The sequence below is a fragment of the Phyllostomus hastatus genome, unplaced genomic scaffold (genome assembly GCF_019186645.2).
Source record: "Phyllostomus hastatus isolate PE091 unplaced genomic scaffold, TTU_PhHast_1.1 phas_scaffold_1066, whole genome shotgun sequence".
In the NCBI taxonomy this organism is placed as follows: domain Eukaryota; kingdom Metazoa; phylum Chordata; class Mammalia; order Chiroptera; family Phyllostomidae; genus Phyllostomus; species Phyllostomus hastatus.
The window spans coordinates 20,549,030-20,569,619 of NW_025334004.1; the positions used below are offsets into that span (position 1 = coordinate 20,549,030).

Below are 20,590 nucleotides of genomic sequence, written 5' to 3' on the forward strand. Positions count from 1 at the left end.
TTTCTCATGAATTTCTTTCATGAGAAAACATTTTATTTTTTTATTTTTTAAGATTTTATTTTTTTTTATAGAGAGGGGAAGGGAGGGAGAAAGAAAAGTAGAGAAACATCGATGTGTGATTGGTTGCCTCTCATGCCCCCAGCTGGGGACCTGGCCAACATCCTGGGTAAGTGCTCTGACTGGGAACTGAACTGGCAACCTTTCAGTTCGCAGGCCAGCACTCAGTCCACTGAGACACACCAGCCAGGGCCATGAGAAAACATTTTATGCTAGAGTTATAAATTAAACAAAAAGTTTTAAGCAGATTATATTTTTACTTACCTTGCTTTATTTACAGAAACGCTTATTAAAAGAGAGGCAGAAGCTGCTTGAAAAAATAGAAGAAAAGCAGAAAGAACTGGCAGAAACAGAACCTAAATTCAACAGTGTAAAAGAAAAAGAAGAGCGAGGAATTGCTAGGTCTGGGATTTTTTTTCACCAACACTTTTACCTTTCTTCCTGGGTTTTCTATAGAACCTAAACAGTTACGGGTTAAGAAGGCACAGCATTAAGGGCAAAAGTTAAATGCCGATTACAAAGTAATAGCCCGTGTTAAAAAAAATACCGTGGGCCAAGTGTTACTGTATGGATATTGCCTATGTTTTTTCTACTCAAAGGCCCTAAGGGATCTATACTGTCCCCACTTTAAATTTGACAAACTTGCGGCTCTGGTAGGTTAATTAACTTACTGAAGATAACATAGCTATTGTTGGTCTTTTAAAAACATTCATGATATTTGTTTTTTTCACCCCAATAACATCTTACTGTATGTTTCATTCTGCAGCTTTCTTTTTTCACTCAATGCTCTTTTAACACGTAGACATTTTAGTATCAATCTGTAGATTGGACTTGCCAGTGTTTGCTGATTTTATGAGTTACTGTATTATGTTTTTATGCCATTAATATTCATTTTAGTGAAATGCCTGTTTATATCATTTGCCCATTTTTAAATTATTTTTTATAGGTTGTTTTATGTTAATATTTGTTCTGTGTGTTGTGAATATTTTCTCTTGCCTTTTAACCTTTATAGTGTCTTTTATTGTAAAGGGTTGAAATGTTTGTATAGTTAAATGTAGTTGGAGCATTCTTAAAAGATTTTATTTATTTATTTATTTTTAGACAGAGGGGGAGGGTTAGAAACATTGATGTGAGAGAGAAACATCTGTTTGTTGCCTTTCTTATGCTCCCTGACCAGGGTCCAAACCCACAACCCAAGGCATGTGCCCTGACCAGAATCGAACCTGTAACTTTTCGCTTTGCAGGAAGGTGCCCAACCACTGAGCCACACCAGCCAGGGCTAGTTGGAGCATTTGCTGAGATGGGGTACTAGAACTGTATAGATTTACCAAGTAACACAAACCTGGAGTAAAGACATTTTCTGTCTAAAATCCTTTGGGTGTGAGCTTGTTTATATTATACCTGACTTTAACTGTGATTTTATATTTAAAAACTTCTTTAATGGAATTTTTTAAATGACTGTTGTCTCTGGACTTTTGATGTGTTGATTGCAATTAAACTTGGTTATTTCCTATTCTGGTTTTCAGTATGTTCTCTTCTATCTTGTGTAGATTGGCCCAAGCTACCCAGGAAAGAACGGATCTTTATGCAAAGCAGGGTCGAGGAAGCCAATTTACATCAAAAGAAGAAAGGGATAAATGGATTAAAAAGGAACTCAAGTCTTTAGATCAAGCTATTAATGATAAGAAAAGACAGATTGCTGCTATACATAAAGATTTGGAGGACACTGAGGCAAATAAAGAGAAAAATTTGGAGCAGTATAATGTAAGAACTGTTACAACTGTTTTGTAAAAATATTTTCATAGAGATAAGTGTGTAGTTTTACCTATTTGTTTTAACAGTTTCCACACTACTCTTAAAATATACAAGAGAGGTACTCATTTAGAAGAGACCAGCACAAGTTTAACATTATACATATGGTAGTTCTCTTTTACCCTAGTGAGTGTCAATGTAGACTGAGTATATTTTGAAATATATTTTTATGAATTGGTAGTATGTATCTGAACTACCCTTAATTTTAGCATCATACAAATCTAAAACATAACTTTATGGTAATTTTCTGTCAATTTAATAACTTACTGCAGAATGTATTTTTGTTGGTAAAGCAGTGGTGATTTCATGACATTTTCTAAATGAATTAAACATTTACTGTGCATATTTAGCTAGCATTTCCTTAAAAGTTGAAGTAGAGGATAAAGTCACTTTCAGAGTAAGAAAGATCTCTTATAATTTGAAATGAGAGAGGGAGAAAACTGCTTTCCTAAGTGGTGTGTGCGGCTGATAGTGTAGGTGACTGGAGGATGATGGGAGTGGTGCAGGGGGAGTGTGTGGGACAGGCACAGGAGAAGGACGGTGTGTGCGTCTGTCAGTGCGTACCCAGAGGGAACCCTCACACCACGTAAGATCTGTACCAGTTGGTGTGGTTGGTTTTTCAAATAAGCCATTAAAACATACAGTCTTAATATATGTATGTATTACATATATAATATGCATGTGTACTACACATAAAAGCATGTACATTTATATCTTTAAGTATTTTATTTTAAATAGATAAATGTATGCTTATGTGCCAATTTTTTTTTGTTAGACTTCATTTTTTTTAGAATAGTTTTGGGTTCATAGCAAACTTGAGAGAAGGGTATAAAGATTTCCTGTATTCCCCACATGTGCATAGCCCCTCCGTTATCAACATCCTCCGCCAGAGTGTACCAGTCTTTTGAAGTAGAGCCCAAGATTGCGGGTTTTTTGTTCGTTTTGTTTTTTTGGATGAATCGTAATTGGAGTTCCCAGGGGTCTTGTTAATGAGCCAGACACATATACATGTACAGTTTTTCTTAAAGTTGGATGAAAACAGTTTAATTTAGGGTTTAATTTAGGGTTTAATCTAGGATCATATGTTGCATTTAGTTGTTATCTATCTGTTATCCTCTTTAATCTAGACCAGTTCCTTAACTTTTTGTGATTTTTTTCCAATTATAGTTGACATATAATATTATATACCTTACACTGAGGTATATAAATGAATGACTTTTTTGTTACTTGATGTTTTGAGTTACTTTGATGAAGTGCATATTACATATTGATATATACATTTATGTATTACAGATTATATAATTATTTTTCCCTAGTCATTTAAAGTTGATTTGGCCATTTAGTTTTTAGTGACTCACTTTTGAATGTGTCCAAAAGTAAATCAAGTGGTTTTTTTTTTTTTTTTTAAGATTGCATTTGTTTATTTTTTAGAGTGGGGAAGGGGGAGAGAAAGAGAGAGAGAGAAACGTCAATGCGTGGTTGCCTCTTGTGTGCCCCCGACCTGGGGGCCTGGCCCACAACCCAGGCATGTGCCCTAGACGCGGAATCAACCTGGCAACCCTTTGATTCACAGGCCGGCACTCAACCACTGAGCCACACCAGCCAGGGCATAAATCAAGTTTTTAAAGAAGTAGTTCTTGGTACTCATTCTCAGTCAATGTTTAATATAATCACAGTTAGTCAAAAAATAATATAACAGTTGGAAGCAAACAGAACTGACTCTGTAACCATAAATGACTCAACTAGTAGGAATAGTAACTGGGAGTAACAGACAGTAGCCTACTGGCCTTGAGAGTGCAGTGTGCTTTGGACTTTGGTTTGGATGGAGGGAATGGGAAATGCAGGTTTATCTAGGTAGACAGTATGGCTTTTGTTATAATATACATGGTTGAGTTTATTGCAAGAAATGATAAAAGAGAATGGGGTTGCAGAAAGAAAAGACGGGGAGGCACAACTGGTGGATAGGGGTTTTCCTACAGAGCTTACTGTTCACAGGCCTAATCAGCCCTGCCTTGGATCTGCCCAGTTTTTTCGCATCAGAAAGTTGATCTTGCAAGTCATTCCCATGTGTAGATCCTCCACAGGTTTCATAGCTTTTCTACTGTCAGTGGTGGCGGCAAGGCTTCTAGTAATATTGGCGTCGTTTGATGTCCTCATCAGTGAGCCCATCCATGGTGAGGATGCTGTTTAGGGTCCTGTATGCACCTTCCACATTCCCTTCCTGCCATCACAGTTCTGGCGATGAACTTCCTATGTTTTGCCATGACCTTGAAATTAAGTCTTCACTCCACAGGACCCAAGGTCCTGGGGACCCAGCTGACACAGAGTCCCTAGACAGTGTAGTTTTAACTGCAATGCCTGCAGGTCCTTTCCTGAAATAAAGAAAATGTGTTTTGTTTTGGGTTTGTGGAAATATCAAACTCTTTTTTTTTGAGAGCCTAGTGATAAACTAAGATACTCCAATGAGAAGTTTATTTACGCTTTCTCAAATTTCAAGTTCCTTATTTTTCAACATTCCAGTCATACCTTAGGGTATCAGAATGACCACTTGTGAAGGTGAAGTCTCTCCTTTATATGGGATATGATTTTACAGTGCTGATTACATTATGCAAAATAACCTTTAGCTTCTCAGTATCTCTTGTGGTCTAGTGTTTGTGTGCAGAGGAGACAATATGGAAAGTACGCACTGCAGTGTTTTGAGATTTTATGGATGTACGTTTTTCTCCTAAAATTCAGGAGTATATATTATATAAGTAGTAAGGTTTAGATTATTAATGAAAAAATTTCATTTTAGCAATATTTTCTAGAGTAACTATGATTTATGTTTTCTGATGATATGCTCTTTTATCTAAAGATAATTTTTAAAAATTGAAATTTTATTTAACAGCTTTTATTGAAGTATAATTGACATATAATAAATTGTACATATTAAAAATGTATCATTTGCTAAGTTTTGACATATATATACCTGTGAAACTGTCACCACAATTAAGATCACCTCCAAAAGTTTCCCATACCCCGTGCTAATTCCCTTCGCCCCTCTGTCCCCTACTGCCCCCCACACCTATCTCCTGACAACAACTGATTTGCTTTCTGTCCCTTTGGATTAGCTTGCATGATCCTGGATTTTAAATTTGAATTACTTTTATTTCCACAGAAACTGGATCAGGACCTTAATGAAGTCAAAGCTCGAGTAGAAGAACTGGACAGAAAATACTATGAAGTAAAAAATAAGAAAGATGAATTACAAAGTGAGAGAAAGTTAGTATAGACTAAAATATACCTTAATTGTTTTTTGAGAAATGTTAATTACTGGCTGTTAAGTGGTCTTTAAGTTATAAATTAACTATTATTCAAGTTTGATTTTATTATTGTACTCTGAATTCTATACTGTTAGTGCATCTTCTTAGTACTTTCTTTTATTGTTGTTCAATTAAAGTTGTTCTCATTTCCCATTACTCTCCTCCGCCCTACCCACCCCCACCCCTACATTCAATCCTCTCCTCCTGTCCTGTTGTCTTTCTCCATGTATCCTTTTGAAATTAAAGACAGTCTAATTTTTATTTGTTAGTTACTTGTGGAGAGAGGAGAATGCAGAACAGCAAGCACTTGCTGCTAAAAGAGAAGACCTTGAAAAGAAGCAGCAACTTCTTAGAGCGGCAACGGGAAAGGTGAGCAGATTTTTTTCATTACCTCAGTTTATGTTGAGTCAGTTGCTGTTGCACAAAGATTTATTAGCTTTCAAGCTGTAGGTCAAGGGTTCCAGGTAATAAGAATAGAGTGCAAATCACCTGTCCTTTAAGTATAAAATGATGGGTATTATATAATTATGTAATTAATGATAGCACTTTCGATTTTTAGATGAAGAACCCATTTGTAATGCTAGTGTCAGAGAACAGAACCCACAATATAAGATTTTGCATGTAGTTGGATATTTCGGGGGGGGGGGGTGTTTTGGGGGAGGGTGTTTTTAGTTTAATATCTGGCATATTTTTAAATAAATATATAAAGGGTTTATTTTTTACTAGCAAGAGAGCCATTGGTAACTTATTTTAATATTTTTCACTTATAAACAGGCCATTTTAAATGGAATAGACAGCATAAACAAAGTGCTAGACCACTTTCGTCGAAAAGGAATAAACCAGCATGTTCAAAATGGCTATCATGGCATTGTGATGAATAACTTCGAATGTGAGCCTGCTTTCTACACATGCGTGGAAGTCACTGCTGGAAACAGGTGAGATTATTAGCTTGATATCTTGAGTTTTTAAAGGAAAGAGGAAGCCCTGGCTGGTGTGGCTCAGTGTATTGAGTATCAGTCTGTGACCAAAGGGTTGCCTGTTTGATTCCCAGTCAGGGCACATGTCTGGGTTGCAGGCTAGGTCCCCAGTAGGGGGCATGTAAGAGGCAACCACACATTGATATTTCTCTCCCTCTCTCCCTCCCTCCCTTCCCCTCTCTCTAAAAATGAATAAATAAAATATTAAAAAAAAAGATGTCAATCCATTACCTTTAAAAAAATGAAATAAAGGAAAGAGGGAATAAGGGTAACCTAAGAAATAGCTCTTTGTAGTTTTAATACAATATGTCTCCCATTATTTTCTTGTATCCTCAGTTACTTATTTAATTTCCTAATTAAATGAATTCATTTCCTAAATTAAAATATAGGTGCCAGATCAGGACATCCAGCCAAGATGGAGGCATAGGTAGACACACTGTGCCTTCTCATACAACCAAGATAGGGACAACAACAATTTAGAAACAGAATAACAACCAGAACTGACAGAAAATTGAACTGTGTGGAAGTTGGACAACCAAGAATTTAAAATAGACACGTTCATCCAGACCAGTAGGAGGGGCGGAGTTGGGCAGCCGGACACGGGTCTCAGTGTGGAGAGCAGAGAGCTTTGGGACCGGGCACGTAAGGCATCCGGGGCTCACAAGACCACAGCAGGTGGACCCTGAGTGCGCAAGTGGCAGCTGGCAGACCCTGGCTGAGGGGTGGCAACCGGCAGACCCAGTGAGGCGGCAGTTGTGAAGCAAGGCACTGCGCGCAACCCAGGATCACAGTGCTGGGAAATAGAGCCTTGGGACACTGATTGAAAACTCCTGTGGGGTTGAGGCGCAGGGAGAGACTCCCAGCCTCACAGGAGAGGTCCTTGGAAAGCCCCACCGGGTGCACAAGCCCACCCACACGGGAATCGGCACCAAAGGGGCCCAGTTTGCTTGGGGGAAGTGGTAGAAGGGACTGAGGTCTGATGGAGAACGGAGCAAGCACCATTGTTCTCTCTTGGACCCCGCCCCACGTACAACGTCACGACCCAGCAACTGGGGTGCCCTGCCCTGATGAACATCTAAGGCCCTGCCCCTCATATGTAACAGGTGCAACTGGACCAAAGGGGGGAAAAAAAAAAGATGGCTCAAACAGAAGTGAAAGCCCCAGAATCAGTACTTTTAAGCAACAGAGAGATAACCTATCAGGTGCACAGTTCAAAGCACTGGTGATCAGGACGCTCACAGAATTGGTTGATTTTGGTCGCAAATTAGATGGAAAAAATGAAGGGTACTATAAATGAAATGAAGAAAAATGCACAGGGAACCAATAGTGATGGAATGAAAGCTGGGTCTCATCAATGGAGTGGACCAGAAGGAAGAAAAAAACATACAATCATGAAAGAATGAAGAAATAAGAATTCAAAAAAAATGAGAGGCTTAGGAACCTCCAGGACATCTTTAAATGATCCAACATTCGAATTATAGGGGTACCAGAATGGGAAGAGGAAGAGCAACAAGTGCAAAACTTACTTGAACAATAATAAAGGAGAACTTCCCCAATCTGGCAAAGGAAATAGACTTCCAGGAAGTCCAGGAAGCTCAGAGAGTCCCAAAGAAGTTGGATGTAAGACGAAACACACCAAGGCACATCATAATTACATTACCCAAGGTAAAATGAAGGAGAGAATCCTAGAAGCAGCAAGAGATAAAGAGACAGTCATCTACAAAGGAGTTCCCATCAGACTGTCAACTAATTTCTCAAAAGAGACCTTACAGGCAAGAAGGGGCTGGAAAGAAGTATTCCAAGTCAGGAAAGGCAAGGACCTACATCCCAGATTGCTCTATCCAGCAAAGCTTTCATTTAGAATGGAAGGGCAGATAAAGTGCTTCTCAGATAAGGTCAAGTTAAAGGAGTTCATCATCACCAAGCCCTTATTTTGTGCAATGTTAAAGGGACTTATCTAAGAAAAAGAAGGTAAAAAACGTGTATAGTATCATGACAGCAAACTCACAATTATTAACAACCACACCTAAAACAAACAAAAAGAAACTAAGCAAACAACTAGAACAGGAACAGACAGAAATGGAAATCACATGGAGGGTTATGAACAAGGAAGTGGGGGGAGAAAAGGGGGAAAAGGTATGGAGAATAAGCAGCATAGATGGTAGGTAGAAAATAGGGGGAGGGCAAGAATAGTATGGGAAGTGTAGAAGCTAAAGAACTTATGACACGTGGACATGAAGTGAAGGGGGTAATGTGGGTGGGAGAGGGTGTGCAGGGTGGAGGGGAATGAAACTGGGTAATGGGACAACTGTAATTGCATAATGAATAAAATATATTAAAAAAACATATAGGTGCCAAGTATTTGTTTCTGATTGTAGACCTAGAACTTCCCCCTTTCTCGGCTTTTTCTTTCTCCCTCTATTTGAATTTTTCTAAGTAGTTCTCCCCATCCCTCATATTAATTGGGTTGCATAGAAAGGAAGTGATTTGTTTATTTAAATGTTTATAGCACTTTAAAGTCTAGCAATTAAAAACCAATTTAGCAATAAAAATGTGTCATGTTCTGTTTACATGTAGGTTATTTTATCATATTGTTGATTCAGACGAAGTCAGCACGAAGATTTTGATGGAGTTTAATAAAATGAATCTTCCTGGAGAGGTCACTTTTCTGCCTCTTAACAAGTTAGATGTAAGGGATACTGCCTATCCTGAAACCAATGTAAGTTGGTCTGTCTTTCAATCAGTTACTTTTTAAATGTTTAACACATTCTTACCGCACAGGTACTGTACATTAGGATTCACATGGTCTGTGAGCTGAACATGCCTTTTTTCCCGTGGAACACAGTCCATGCTCGGTGGGAACGACAGAGGCCACAGCCACAACATGAAGCAAATCATTGAATTATGTGCAAAGTGTTAAAATACATAAATGCAGGATACTTTGGGGATGTATCCTGGGGTGACAAAATTAAGGTTAGGTAGTTGGAGAATTCCCTGAGGATGTGTCACTTAATATGAATATTTTTAACTTTTCTGAATATAGTTTTTTAAACAGCTTATAAATGAAAAATGTCTACAGAGCAATAGGCTTGAAAGTTATAATGTTGCTTTTGTTACTAGCTGGCATCCTTTAAATGGACTGAAAATATTTCTGAGACACCATTCTTGAAAAAAACCTGTAGTTACTTTGAGGCATTAAATTCTAGAATGTTCATGGTAGTAGCAACTATTTTAAACTATCCTAAGGTTAAAGCAGAAACCTTATGAGAACAATCAACAATTTTGGAGGAACAGTGAGAATCTAACAAACTGCTCACAGGGTCCAGCTTTGTTTGGGGGAGGAGGAATTGAGTCACAAATGGGCCGTGTGAATGAAGCAAGACACAGAAGAATTCATGTAGTGTGGTTCCCTTTACACCTCCTAAACAAAACTAAACTTAGATTATAGAACTAGAAAGAAGTGCAAGGAAGCGACTATCATAGAAATTAGAATAGTGGTCCGTCTCTCGGAGGTGACCACTCTGATTAGAAAGGGTCACACTGGCGGCTTCTGGGTCTCCACAGTGTTGTTTCTCGGCCTGCATGTTGATTACATTGGTGTTCTCTTTATAATTATTAATTTAAGTCTAATACAACTGCTTTTTTCTTTAGTAGGATTTATTTCTTAATTTGAAAATTCTACAAATCCTACTTCAACCGTTTAAGAGAAAAAGGAGGGGAGGTTAATTTTATATGAAAAAACATTTTCCTAAATATCTAAGATAGGTATAAAATTAAAATGTTTTGAGAGAAATATTACTAGTTTACATTTGTTTTACCCTTCTATGTGACAGATGCTATCCTAAGTGTTTCATAAATATTTGTCTAGTCTTAACTTTGTAAGAAACTGTTATTGCAAGTTTGTAAATGAAGATACTGTTACATGGGGAAGCTAGATGGCTTGTTCACTAAGCTCTTTATCACTGTGATCTACTGTTGAAAACCGAGACGATAATCTCAGCACAATTTCCAGGATATTTCAGTAGAATGATTTTTCTGACTTTTTCAGTATAAAAACCAGTAGTTTTAAAATAGAAAGGCATTTGTGTTTATTTCTGTTTCATAAAGATATAATTCGTAATTGTGTTAACATGTTTTAATTAACTGTATTGTGATCTCTCTTTGCTTGCTGAAAAAATATTCATTTTTAGGATGCTATTCCTATGATAAGTAAATTGAGGTACAATCCCAGATTTGACAAAGCCTTCAAACATGTATTTGGAAAAACACTTATTTGTCGTAGCATGGAAGTTTCAACCCAGCTGGCCCGTGCTTTCACTATGGACTGCATTACTCTGGAAGGTTTGTAATGGAATTTATTTACCATTTTAGTTTTAGGAGTATTTGAAAATTCATATCCAGTTATGTTTTAGTTGGTTTATTCAAATCAGAATCCAAACAGGGTCCACACTTCAGTATAATCATGTGGTTTATAACAGGGATTCTTAAACTTTTTTTTTTACCATGGAATCTTTGGTGAAGCCTATCAACTCTTCTTCAATGTTCTTAACTGCATAAAATAAAATACTTTGGATTTTTAAAAAGATTTTATTTCTATTTTAGAGATAGGGGAAAGGTGGGAGAAAGAGAGGGAGAGAAACATTGATGTGTGAGAAGAACATTGATCAGTTGCCTATCACATGCCCCCAACTGAAGACCTGGCCCACAACCCAGGCGTGTGCCCTGACCAGGGATAGAACCGGCTGCCTTTGAGTTCACAGGCCAGCTCTCAGTCCGCTGAGCCACACCAGCCAGGGCTAAATTCTTTTCTTTTTAGTTCCCATTAAACAGGTAAAGCCTGTAGATTAGCTGTTTGATTATAAGTCAGTATATCATTGAGTAAAGGTGTTATGAAGAATTGCTACCTTTGTTTTGTTTGTAGGTGACCAAGTTAGTCATCGGGGTGCTCTAACTGGAGGTTATTATGACACAAGGAAGTCTAGACTTGAACTACAAAAAGATGTTAGAAAAGCAGAAGAAGAACTAGGTGAGCTTGAAGCAAAGCTCAATGAAAACCTACGCCGAAATATTGAAAATATCTTTTTGTTTTGTGCTACTATGTAGAACTGTATTTTGTTTGGAATATATAATCTTTTGCATGTTAGGTGTATCTTATACACTCAGTGAGAAAAAATCCCTTGTGTTTGCCTTTTGTTTAAACACAGAAGCTTATGTTGTTTGTCTTTTTAACTTACGAAGACAGAAAAAAACTAACAAGTATTTTAACATTGATCCTTTGCTTTGCTGTTAAATAGCATTGAATCTACTGAGAGAAAAGAACTCAAGAAACACTAAAATTTAAGGTTATAAGGGAATTTAGGCGGATTGGGCAGAAAATGGTTGAGGGATCTGCATAGCATACTTTGAGAATTCCCCAAATTGAGCAAGATGTTAGCTTTAAGCATGGTGAGTACCAGGAATGCTACATGCAGCATAGAAGTTAAATATATAAGGGTTAAAAATGTCCATTAGATTTTTCTATCACAAGGTCACATGGTTCAGATTTAGTATTAGTGGAGGAAATGGCCACCAAAGCCCATGAAAATGGTGTTTCTACCAAGAGTGGCTCGTTCACCACAGTGCCCCTTCTTCCCGCCACGCCCATGCCTTCTCTCAGGCACGCATCTCCTAACCTCCAAGGATCCCCACACACAGGACTTGCAACCACAGGAGCAACGGGCAGTGGTAATTCACAGACTAACCCCCTGGACTGGTCTCCAGGGCCCCCTTTTCTCTGACTTTTCAGTGAGCTAAAAGCAGCCCCGCCTTGGCCAGTCTGTTGCTGGGACTTTTACCTGTCAGTGAGTCTACACAGCGCCCCCTGGCTCACTTTCCTGTAATGTTTCTAGAGAGCCAAAGCAGTCCCTTCCTAGGCACTCTCCTGTTGCTGCTTCTGTCCTAAGTCCTTTCTTGTTTCACTGTCCCCAGCTTTAATAAACATACTCTCAAAGTCACACACACACACACACACACACACACACACACACACGAGTGGCTAGTTCAATTTACAGTTGAAATAGTTGTGCCTTTTCATTGTCTTGAAACAACCATGGTATAAGGCACAAGTGTTTTATGTATGCAAGTATGAGTTTATAGCTTATCTCCATCAGTGAAAGCAACAACAGAAGAAAAGGTGAATAAACATCTTAGTTTTGACTTTGCAGGGATCTGCATAGCATACTTTGAGAATTCCCCAAATTGAGCAAGATGTTAGCTCTAAGCATGGTGAGATACTAGGGAAAAGGAGGAAATTGGCAGCTTAGACCAAAAGTCTTCCTGTATTTGATAATCCAGTGAGGTGAAATTATTCTTCCACGTTGGGTAAGGCCTCTTCATACATAATTTCCATATATAATGCTTTAAGCATAATAGATTATGTAGTAAATATTTGTTGACAAAATATTTTTAGAAGCAATACTGTTATATTTCATTTATCTTCTTCTAGGGTTTCCTAAGAATGCTGATTGATTGATATAGCTATTAGCAAAATAATAAATGTTGTTTTGAAAGAGAAATGGTGAGGTGAGCACCATTTAATTCAACATTATTATGGTCAATAAATTTGAGGAAACAACTTTTATTGAAGGGTAGAGAAAAGGAAGGGGATACGAAATGTGTTTAATAAGAATTGGGAGAATTTTCCTTAGCCTTGTATATGGATTAATAATGAAATTGACCAGTTGATGAACCAAATGCAGCAGATAGAGACCCAGCAGAGGAAATTTAAAGCCTCTCGAGATAGCATATTATCGGAAATGAAGATGCTGAAAGAGAAGAGGCAGCAGTCAGAGAAAACCTTTATGCCGAAGGTTCGTAAGTATGCCTTTTGTTATAGATGGTTAATTATATAGAAGTGGGCGGGCCATATTACATAGGTTATCCTTGGGCTTCAAGTGTTCCGTTTTTGTTCAGCGCCATACTCTTTCGGATATCTGCATTTGTTACATCACACTTATACCTGTGAGGGTACCCATGGTCTCCTTCCATAGCCCACATTCAGACTTTCAACTTCATTAAACAAATTGGCATTTTGAACTCTGGCAAAATAGTACTATCTGATAGTAAATTTGTCAGTAAGCACTTTTGTCTGTAGAGTACTATTTATGGAGTCACATGAATATTTCATTGCATTTTGTTCAGAGTATTAAAATGACTAGAAAGTAAACTTACTGCTGTTACAAGTGATAATACTTAATGGCCTTATACACGTGAAGCGATTTGACAAAAACTATTAATTTGGTATATCAGTAGTATTAAAACAAAAGTTTTTTTTCCCCCAAGAATTGCCCATAATTTTTCTATCCATGTTCATTCTAGCAACTATTTTTTGTTCTTATGAATGCGTATGAAGATGTTTATATAGGTTGGTCATGAGATACGGTGTTCCATACAGCCCCATAGTATCTCGTCATGAATATCGTTGCTGCGGTTCTAATGATCAAACTTAATGGATACCTAGTAGTTAATTGAGTTGATACCATTATTTAGCTCATTTTACTCTCAAATATAGATTGTTACCAATTTTTCACTATTATAAGTGATACAGTAACTAATACATTTATTAATAAATGAATAATCATCTTATAGCAACGTAGCTTACAAAGTTTGGAGGCAAGTTTGCATGCTATGGAGTCCACCAGAGAATCCTTGAAAGCAGAACTGGGAACTGACTTGCTTTCTCAACTTAGTCTGGAAGATCAGAAGAGAGTAGATGCACTGAATGATGAAATTCGTCAACTTCAGCAGGCAAGTACAACTGACAGGAAAAAATTTTTGTTGATAACTAGCTACTGTGAAAAGTGTCTTTCTTGCTAATAAAGAAATGCAAAGGATTATTAAAAAAGTGTAAAAATGACACTTGGACTTAAAATAGCCATAAGAATAAATAAGTCTTTCTAAACCATTCTATATGTGTTAGGATTATACAAGAAATCTTCATTTTATTCTATCTTATTTAATGGGCATTTATCATTAGTAAGGTTGGGATTGTTAGCTTTGCCATGTTGATGTGATCAACATGTATTTAATATTGTTTTGATTAAACATTTTATTATTTAAACTGAGATAAAAACAACACTGAGTCCAAAAAATAAGCAAGAGAAGAAAAACATTTTTGATAACATGTGCTTATAAAAAGAGCCAGGCACAAAAACAGCATTCTGAAGAGAGAAAATGAGGAAAGTATAGGGCTTTTGGGAGGCTATAAAAGTCCTATTTTCAGCTCATTTGAAAATAAGTGATGGAGATGGCAGCACATTAACAGCATTCCTGCCGGTGATATGTACATGCTTCTGTAGACAAATACCTTTCTTTTCTTTTAGGAAAACAGACAGTTGTTGAATGAAAGAATTAAATTAGAAGGTATTATTACCCGAGTAGAGACTTACCTCAATGAGAATTTGAGAAAACGCTTGGACCAAGTAGAACAGGTATGTTCTTTTTTGAGAGTTCCTCGATGACCATAACTTTTTGAAAATGCGTATATGAGAGGCTCTGGCTACGGGCATGGACTTTGGGAACAGAAAGACTAGCAGCCTGACCACCTGCCTCGAGTTGGAATTCTAGCACCGCCACCTGGTGTGTGATCTTGTATAAGTCATTTCATATTTCTTTTTTTTTTTTAAATTTAATTTTATTTATTTATTTTTAGAGAGGGGGAAGGGAGGGAGAAAGAGAGAAACAGATCAGTTGCCTCTCGCACACCCCTACCTGGGGGGCCTGTCCCGAAACCCAGGCATGTGCCCTGACAGGGAATCAAACCAGAGACCTTTTGGTTTGTAGGCCAGCATTCAATCCACTGAGCCCCACCAGTCAGGGCAAATCATTTAATATTTCTAAGCTTCAGTTTCCTCTTGTGTTAATTAACTAAACCTAACAGTAATACTGTTTTGTATGATTATCCTGTTACAGTCTAGGAACTCAGTAAAAGTTCATTAATATTTTATCAGTAGTAGGCAGATGCTGAGAAATTTTTTAGTAATTATATTATTACTCCCCCCCATAATGATACTTTAAGTACTTCCATTTAATGAAATGGTTTTGTTTGTTTTCTTGAACGTTTATTCTAGAATAACAGCTATAGAAACTGTTGGTAGTCGTAACATTTTGAAACTAACAAAATTCATATTTTCTGGTTTAATGCGCATAAGTTCCTTTTGTGTTGCAGGAACTGAATGAACTGAGAGAGACTGAAGGGGGCACTGTTCTGACTGCTACAACCTCAGAACTTGAAGCCATCAACAAAAGGGTAAAAGATACCATGGCACGATCAGAAGGTAAATTACTATTTAGTAAAAGTTTTAAAGGTAATTAATTAAATTTATCCCTGGCTAGTGTGGCTCAGTGGATTGAGCACCAGCCTGTGAACCAAAAGGTTACCAGTGTGATTCCCAGTCAGGGCTCATGCCTGGGTTGCCCCCCAGGTCCCTGGATGAGGGTCTGCAAGAAGCAGCTGATGATGTTTCTCTTCTCTCTCTCTTTCTCCCTCCCTTCACATCTCTCTAAAAATAAATAAATAAAGCCTTTTTTAAGCTTTATTTAATTTTTAAGCTTTATTTAAGCTTTATTTAATTAAATTTAGCTTATGTGTTTTATAACATTGTTTACTACATAAAGAAATATCTAAATAGGCAAAAGCATCTAGTAATGATGTCATATTTTCCATCATCATAAATAATCTAGTGGATGGAGTTTAGGGTATTGATTATAAAATAGTAATCTTTGTTTTATTGAATTTTTGTGACAATTTTAAGACCATAAATTATTTGTTGGCAAAAGTAAGAAGTAACTGAATCAAGTTTCTTATCTCCTAGTTGCTGAGAAGAAAATTATTTTTTTTTTAGTTTTTTATAAACATTAATAAGAAAAACTATGCTTGTGATTCTTGTGTAAACTCCTAATTTTGTCCTGATTGTTTTATGAGTTTTCATAGTAAAATTTAAAGAGACATTGAAAAAGCCTCTCTATTTTGATAAATTTGATTATTAAAATATTTGTTCACATAACACTCTGGCTGTAAAATACACATAGTGGCCTAATTTGTTTTTTTCTCCATTTTAGATTTGGACAATTCCATTGATAAAACAGAAGCTGGGATTAAGGAGCTTCAGAAGAGTATGGAGCGCTGGAAAAATATGGAAAAAGAACATATGGATGCTATAAATCATGACACTAAAGAACTAGAAAAGATGACCAATAGACAAGGCATGCTGCTGAAAAAGAAAGAGGAATGTATGAAGAAAATTCGAGAACTTGGATCACTTCCCCAGGAAGCATTTGAAAAATACCAAACACTGAGCCTCAAACAGGTACATCTTACTGGTTTTGAATTTGAAATCTCATTGCAAATTTTCCTGCATATGAATTTATGTATACATCTTTCCTCCTTGTAGTTGTTTCGAAAACTTGAACAATGCAACACAGAATTGAAGAAGTACAGTCATGTAAACAAAAAGGCTTTAGATCAGTTTGTGAATTTCTCTGAGCAAAAAGAAAAGTTAATAAAGCGACAAGAAGAGTTGGATAGGGGGTACAAATCAATCATGGAACTGATGAATGTACTTGAACTTCGAAAGTATGAGGCCATTCAGTTAACTTTCAAACAGGTATGTTTCTTTTTGTAGTAGATGCACAAGACAGAAATTTAGCTATTAGTCGATTCACTGTTCAGTTTATAAGGATTTTAAAGCTTTTTTCCCCTCTGATAGTTGTATCTAATACATGTGAATAAATCCAGCATATAAGTTACTAAGCTAGTAACTAGAATGTTTTATACAGTTCTTAAAAGTATCCAATCTCTTATTCTTGTTTTTAAAAAAATACTTGTGACTGCTTTTAAATATCTTTGTTTTGAGCAGTAATATGTATAATTCCACCTAAGTAAAATTTATATTCAAATTGACACCCAACCTTATTATTTGTGTGTGTGTGTGTGTGTGTGTGTGTGTGTGTGTGTGTTTGTTTTAAGGTGTCCAAGAACTTCAGTGAAGTGTTCCAGAAGCTGGTACCTGGTGGCAAAGCCACTTTGGTGATGAAGAAAGGAGATGTGGAAGGCAGTCAGTCTCAGGATGAAGGAGAGGGGAGTGGTGAGAGCGAGAGAGGTTCTGGGTCACAGAGCAGTGTCCCGTCAGTGGACCAGTTCACCGGCGTTGGAATTAGGGTAAATACCTCAACATCCAGTTTTTCTTGATGATTTCCAATATGGAATTTGTAGAATATTTTGCAAATCTGAATTGATGTATTGTGTGCAATTTAATTTGAAGAGGTAATTGTGACTCTGTTCTTTTAGGATATTGACTCAGATGTTTTCTTAGGTGTCGTTTACAGGAAAACAAGGTGAAATGAGAGAAATGCAACAGCTTTCAGGCGGACAGAAATCTTTGGTAGCTCTTGCTCTCATTTTTGCCATTCAGAAATGTGACCCAGCTCCTTTTTACTTGTTTGATGAGATTGACCAGGCCCTGGATGCTCAGCACAGAAAGGCTGTGTCAGGTACAGTTTGGTTTTGTGCTTAACAGTGAGAACGTGCTTTACAATGATAGCTTGCCTCTTACAGTGATTTCTTGTTGCATGAGATATTTGGGGGGACTAGAAAGGGTATGTATTTAGTAAATAAAATTTCTCTGTTAAGAGGTTTTTAAAAATTAGACTACTTTGCAAAGTTTAGTTCTGTGAGAAAGATATAATTCTTTGAATCCCTTGAAAATCCTACTTCAGTTAAACTTTTATGTAGAAGTCACTCATTTTAAACTTGTATTTCTCAATGTTTGAGTAGTTCCTCTCATAAACAGTTGATTCTATGTTTAAAGAATCTGTATTTGATCCTTAGTAAGTTCAGAAGATCTTTGAGGAGTGGGTAGAGGGGAAAGGTTGTTTTGTCTTTTTGTGTGGGAAAACTTACTTTGCTCTCACGTTATTTCTAATGCTGTGTTAGAAGTTGCTGCTTCCTTATGTTCTGTAACTTTAACATATTGGGGTTAAAGATTTATCCCTAATTTAAGAAATTAAGGTGGTAATTTTTGTAGGTATATGCATGAAAAATAGATTCGCAGGCTGTGTTGAATTTTAAGTAAGTGTAAAGATAGTTGGTTTTTAAATTTTAAGATCTGAGAAAAGGATTCTATTACATTACCTTTTACAGATATGATTATGGAACTTGCTGTACACGCTCAATTTATTACAACTACTTTCAGGCCTGAACTGCTTGAGTCAGCTGACAAATTCTATGGTGTAAAGTTCAGAAATAAGGTAAATTTTTTTACATGAAGTTTAAGTTGATACAGTATTTAATCCATTATATTTGTTGAATCCTTTTTTATGTTACTTAAGTCATGAAAGAAAGCTTAGAAAGTAGTTGCTTATCAGATGATGTCTTTGTAAAGAAGAAACTTTTACTTTGGCGTTCATTGAACTGATCTTATTTTCATTGGCATTAAGAGACAGTATCTTCCTCTCTCTTCAGTACTTATTTAATGCAGTCTTTAACAGTTAGGTACATTGATTTATGTTTGGCTAAACCACATAGTTTTTCCTGGTGTTTTAAGCCTTAATTAAAATTGGTTCTTTGAAATAGCAAAATAATATTTAGGCATAAGTACTTATCTGTATCTTCAGAGCATTGAAATGCAGAGTATTTTTACACATGCACATTGAACAAACACCATTATAAAGGTTTTATCGGTCAGTGTTTTAGAATCATTTGACTTTGTATCTAAGATTTATAGGTGATAGCTGTGTATTTTAAATGTTGCCTTATACAGTGAGAACACTGATATATTTCTGTAAGATTTAACAGATTTTGTGTCTAACATTTGTTCTTCAGGTCAGTCATATCGATGTGATCACAGCAGAGATGGCCAAAGACTTTGTGGAAGACGATACCACTCATGGTTAATCGGAAAATATTGTCCCCTGGTTTTCAAGATGTATATACTATTCTGATTCTCATCCCCAGGAACTGTAAATTTAAACTTAAACATCTGGTCATTATTAATAGTTTTCCAATTTAGAGCACACACAGTCCTTTTATATTTCTGTCGTTGTATTTTATAAGATACTCTGTAATGTTACATTTCTATGTATAGTTTAAGAATTTTATTTCCCACACAACTTTTTGTAAGTGTCCTGTTCCTGTTTTAAATCTTTTGAAACATGCTAAATATCGTTTCCTAATTATTTTATCAATTTATATTGCTTCTTTTTTATAGCTTCAATTAAATAATTGGTTTTATGACTAATTTTGTGTTTTCTGTATCTTTTCATTTATAGTTGTACAATTAGAAACAGATTTTTCTTCAATATCTGTGTTTTATTTTGCCTAAGAAAAGGTCTGCCTTCACCTAAAAGAAGATTTTAAAAATACAGTTTCATATTCTGTTGAATTACATCAGTGGTTCCCAGTCCTGGCTACATGCTTAAATCCTTGGGGGGAGCTTTCCCTCCAGTTGGATCAGATCTTCTGGGGGTGGTGTGCTGGTCATTGTTATTCTGCAGGCCCCCCGGCGATGCTTTCTCTCAGTGAGGGTTAGAACCCCTGCTTTAAAGTCCATTTAACAGTCCTTTAAAGATTATTTTAAATTTAAGATGGCAGTATATTTAATAAAATTTGGGAAGGTAGTTTTAAGAGTAACTGGGAACACTAGAACCAAAAAATGGAGCCATAAAATTTCCTTGTTTTTCTGGGTAAGTAAATAGTTTTGGGAAACATTGTTATTGACACATTTTTTTATTACCTCTCAAATGAGGTCTTTGTTGTTTATTGTTTTAAAATTGCTTTATTGTGTTCTGTAAGTGGCCTGAAGTGATCTCTGAACGGTTCACTATTCACTTGTCCCAGAAAACCCCACAAAATCATGCAAATCAAGAGGTTCAAATCTTCCCCTTCGTGTTCACTTTTAGGAACGCTCATGGAATTGCCCAGGCCATCAAAGGCATGCGTATCCGAAAAGCCACCGAGTATCTGAACGACATCACTTTTACAGAAGCACTGTGTGCCATTCTGTCATTACAGTGGTGGGGTCAGTAGGTGTGCCCAGGCCAAACGGGGGCTGGACACAGAGTCCATGGCCCCCAAAATGTGCTGAGTTTTTGCTGCACATCCTTAAAAATGCAGAGGGTAATGCTGAACTCGAGGGTTTAGATGTAGATTCTCTGGTCGCTGAGCACATTCATGGTACGTTTAGTAGCTTATCAACAAAATTTCCAGTTTTCCCACTAATGCCGCCTTTTCTCAGATCCCATGGAAGATACTAGTTGTCATGTCTCCTCTGGTTGGTGACGCTTCCTCAGTCTGTGTTTTTCATGCCTTAAGAGTTTTGAGGAGTGCTTTTCAGATGTGTCCTGTTCGGGCTTGTTTTATATTTTTTGGTATGGTTAGACTGGAGTTAAATAATACCACAGGGGTGA

General features: G+C 36.8%; 1 protein-coding gene and 1 pseudogene across 1 annotated transcript in view; one reads left to right on the forward strand and one right to left on the reverse strand.

The window, feature by feature from the left end:
- Positions 1 to 19,422, forward strand: part of SMC3 (structural maintenance of chromosomes 3) — a 35,196-nt gene extending 15,774 nt beyond the window's left edge. The window contains exons 12-29 of the mRNA XM_045854412.1: positions 338 to 459; positions 1,608 to 1,821; positions 5,027 to 5,130; positions 5,441 to 5,540; positions 5,946 to 6,106; positions 8,726 to 8,867; positions 10,339 to 10,489; positions 11,070 to 11,222; positions 12,845 to 12,996; positions 13,775 to 13,933; positions 14,509 to 14,616; positions 15,354 to 15,462; positions 16,247 to 16,494; positions 16,579 to 16,791; positions 17,154 to 17,345; positions 17,500 to 17,677; positions 18,327 to 18,433; positions 19,008 to 19,422. Coding sequence (XP_045710368.1) covers positions 338 to 459; positions 1,608 to 1,821; positions 5,027 to 5,130; positions 5,441 to 5,540; positions 5,946 to 6,106; positions 8,726 to 8,867; positions 10,339 to 10,489; positions 11,070 to 11,222; positions 12,845 to 12,996; positions 13,775 to 13,933; positions 14,509 to 14,616; positions 15,354 to 15,462; positions 16,247 to 16,494; positions 16,579 to 16,791; positions 17,154 to 17,345; positions 17,500 to 17,677; positions 18,327 to 18,433; positions 19,008 to 19,079 — 2,685 coding nt within the window. The 3' untranslated portion in view covers positions 19,080 to 19,422. The remainder of the gene's footprint in view (positions 1 to 337; positions 460 to 1,607; positions 1,822 to 5,026; positions 5,131 to 5,440; positions 5,541 to 5,945; positions 6,107 to 8,725; positions 8,868 to 10,338; positions 10,490 to 11,069; positions 11,223 to 12,844; positions 12,997 to 13,774; positions 13,934 to 14,508; positions 14,617 to 15,353; positions 15,463 to 16,246; positions 16,495 to 16,578; positions 16,792 to 17,153; positions 17,346 to 17,499; positions 17,678 to 18,326; positions 18,434 to 19,007) is intronic.
- On the reverse strand, positions 3,871 to 4,133 carry LOC123828936 (annotated as a pseudogene).
- Positions 19,423 to 20,590: the final 1,168 nt, after the last annotated feature.